General features: G+C 40.7%; 1 protein-coding gene across 1 annotated transcript in view; it reads left to right on the forward strand.

The window, feature by feature from the left end:
* Positions 1-685: 685 nt before the first annotated feature.
* Positions 686-1568, forward strand: part of slc2a1b (solute carrier family 2 member 1b) — a 22286-nt gene continuing 21403 nt past the window's right edge. Inside the window, exon 1 of the mRNA XM_034869904.1 lies at positions 686-1074. Within this exon, the coding sequence (XP_034725795.1) occupies positions 1060-1074 (15 nt within the window). The 5' untranslated portion in view covers positions 686-1059. The remainder of the gene's footprint in view (positions 1075-1568) is intronic.

A 1568-nucleotide genomic window follows, 5' to 3' on the forward strand; every position in this document is an offset into this window, starting at 1 on the left:
GGTATTGTATGGCAGGTTAAAATTATAAAATGGCAACAGCTCTGGGAGCAAGAAAACAAAGGGAGGCAGCTATTATCTATATCTATTAAGGTACAAGGGAGTAGAGCTTATTATTTCTAGAATGAGGATTGGTTACATGTTTCAGAACAGCACTTTATTTATTCTAGCAAAAAAACCCGCGTGGCTTGTGTTTATGTCAGGAACCTGAGGAAGTGAGTGCACCAGGTTTTGATTTCTTGTAGAAATTATGCCCACCAAACACAAGAGTTAATCAGAGAATTGCGAGAAAATGCTTTGGAAAAGTATTTTAGAAACAGGGTCAAGCGGGAGGGGAAAACGTTGATTTGTCCATTTTTTTAAAGACACCGGACTGCATACCAGGATACAGTGCACTATGGTGCTAGTTCCGTAGATGGCAGCAATGCAACTATGGATGCCGGCTGCCGTGAAACCCCAAAGAAGAAGAACAATAAGAAGAAAAAGAAGAAGAAGAAGACTTTTTTTTTCTTCTTCTCGTAATGCGTAATATGGCTTGTTTCCCCCTTGGTTTGATCTACTTTTTAACTGCTTTTTACAGCATAACGCGTCCTTGCGCTCTCATTGGCTGTGTAGGAGGATGGTACTCCAGCTCAGACACACTCCGCCTAAATATTGCGTCACCCATAATATATGAGTCGTAACCCGGCTTCCCAGAGAGACTTCTCAAAGCTGGCCAAAGCGGTACTTCTTCAGCAGCCTAACGCCAACATCCTGGAAGACTTTACACATCGTGAAGTTGCTGGAGCTGTAAAATAGAAAAAAACAAATAAAACGACGCGGGAGAGAAGAATTCAAGCCAAAGAGACAGCCACACAGAAGACTTAAAGCCTTTCTCTTTAAGAAAAAAAAAAAAACACACCCAAGTGCAGTTTGAAGTAATTTCTACGGAGCAAAAACCTCCAAGATGACTGACTTCTGAGCGAAACCCACTGGGGGACCCCGAGGAGCAACTTCTTATATCGCCGTCAACTTTAACAACCGAGAAAGACAAAGAAAAAGACGAATATTTACGTCGCAGCCATGGACTCAGGAAAGGTAATTATGTTCTATGACTAGCTACAAGAAGCTTTTATATCCGGTTAAACCTGTTTTGTGTTTTTGCCCCGTGTTGTCAGTGAAAAACCAGCACGTTCAGTGGGTTCATTTTCTTTTGCCCATGAGGCACGTAGTTCCACATGGGCCATGACGAAGAGTCATGATGCAGCTAGCTAATATTTATGGAATATGCGTCGCTATTACCCCTGTAGTTTTAACGGAGTTTTAGTTGGTTTAAAGGACTTTTGGCACTTGAGTATAGTCCAGTAATGTGTCTGAACTCATTTAACCTTAATTCGCTCCATCACGTAACACTTTTCTTTAATGAACATACAAAAGTTAACAGAAACCGAGACATGTGAGCTCTCGTTTCCCTTACGTCAAAGTGAGTAGCTAGCTAACGTTAGACTAACTTTAACAATTCCAAATTTTGCTGCATAATCAATTGTCTCAGAAACAATTTCGATTAACAATACAATTGTCACTTTTAGTTT

Source organism: Etheostoma cragini, chromosome 4, assembly GCF_013103735.1.
Source record: "Etheostoma cragini isolate CJK2018 chromosome 4, CSU_Ecrag_1.0, whole genome shotgun sequence".
In the NCBI taxonomy this organism is placed as follows: Eukaryota; Metazoa; Chordata; class Actinopteri; order Perciformes; family Percidae; genus Etheostoma; species Etheostoma cragini.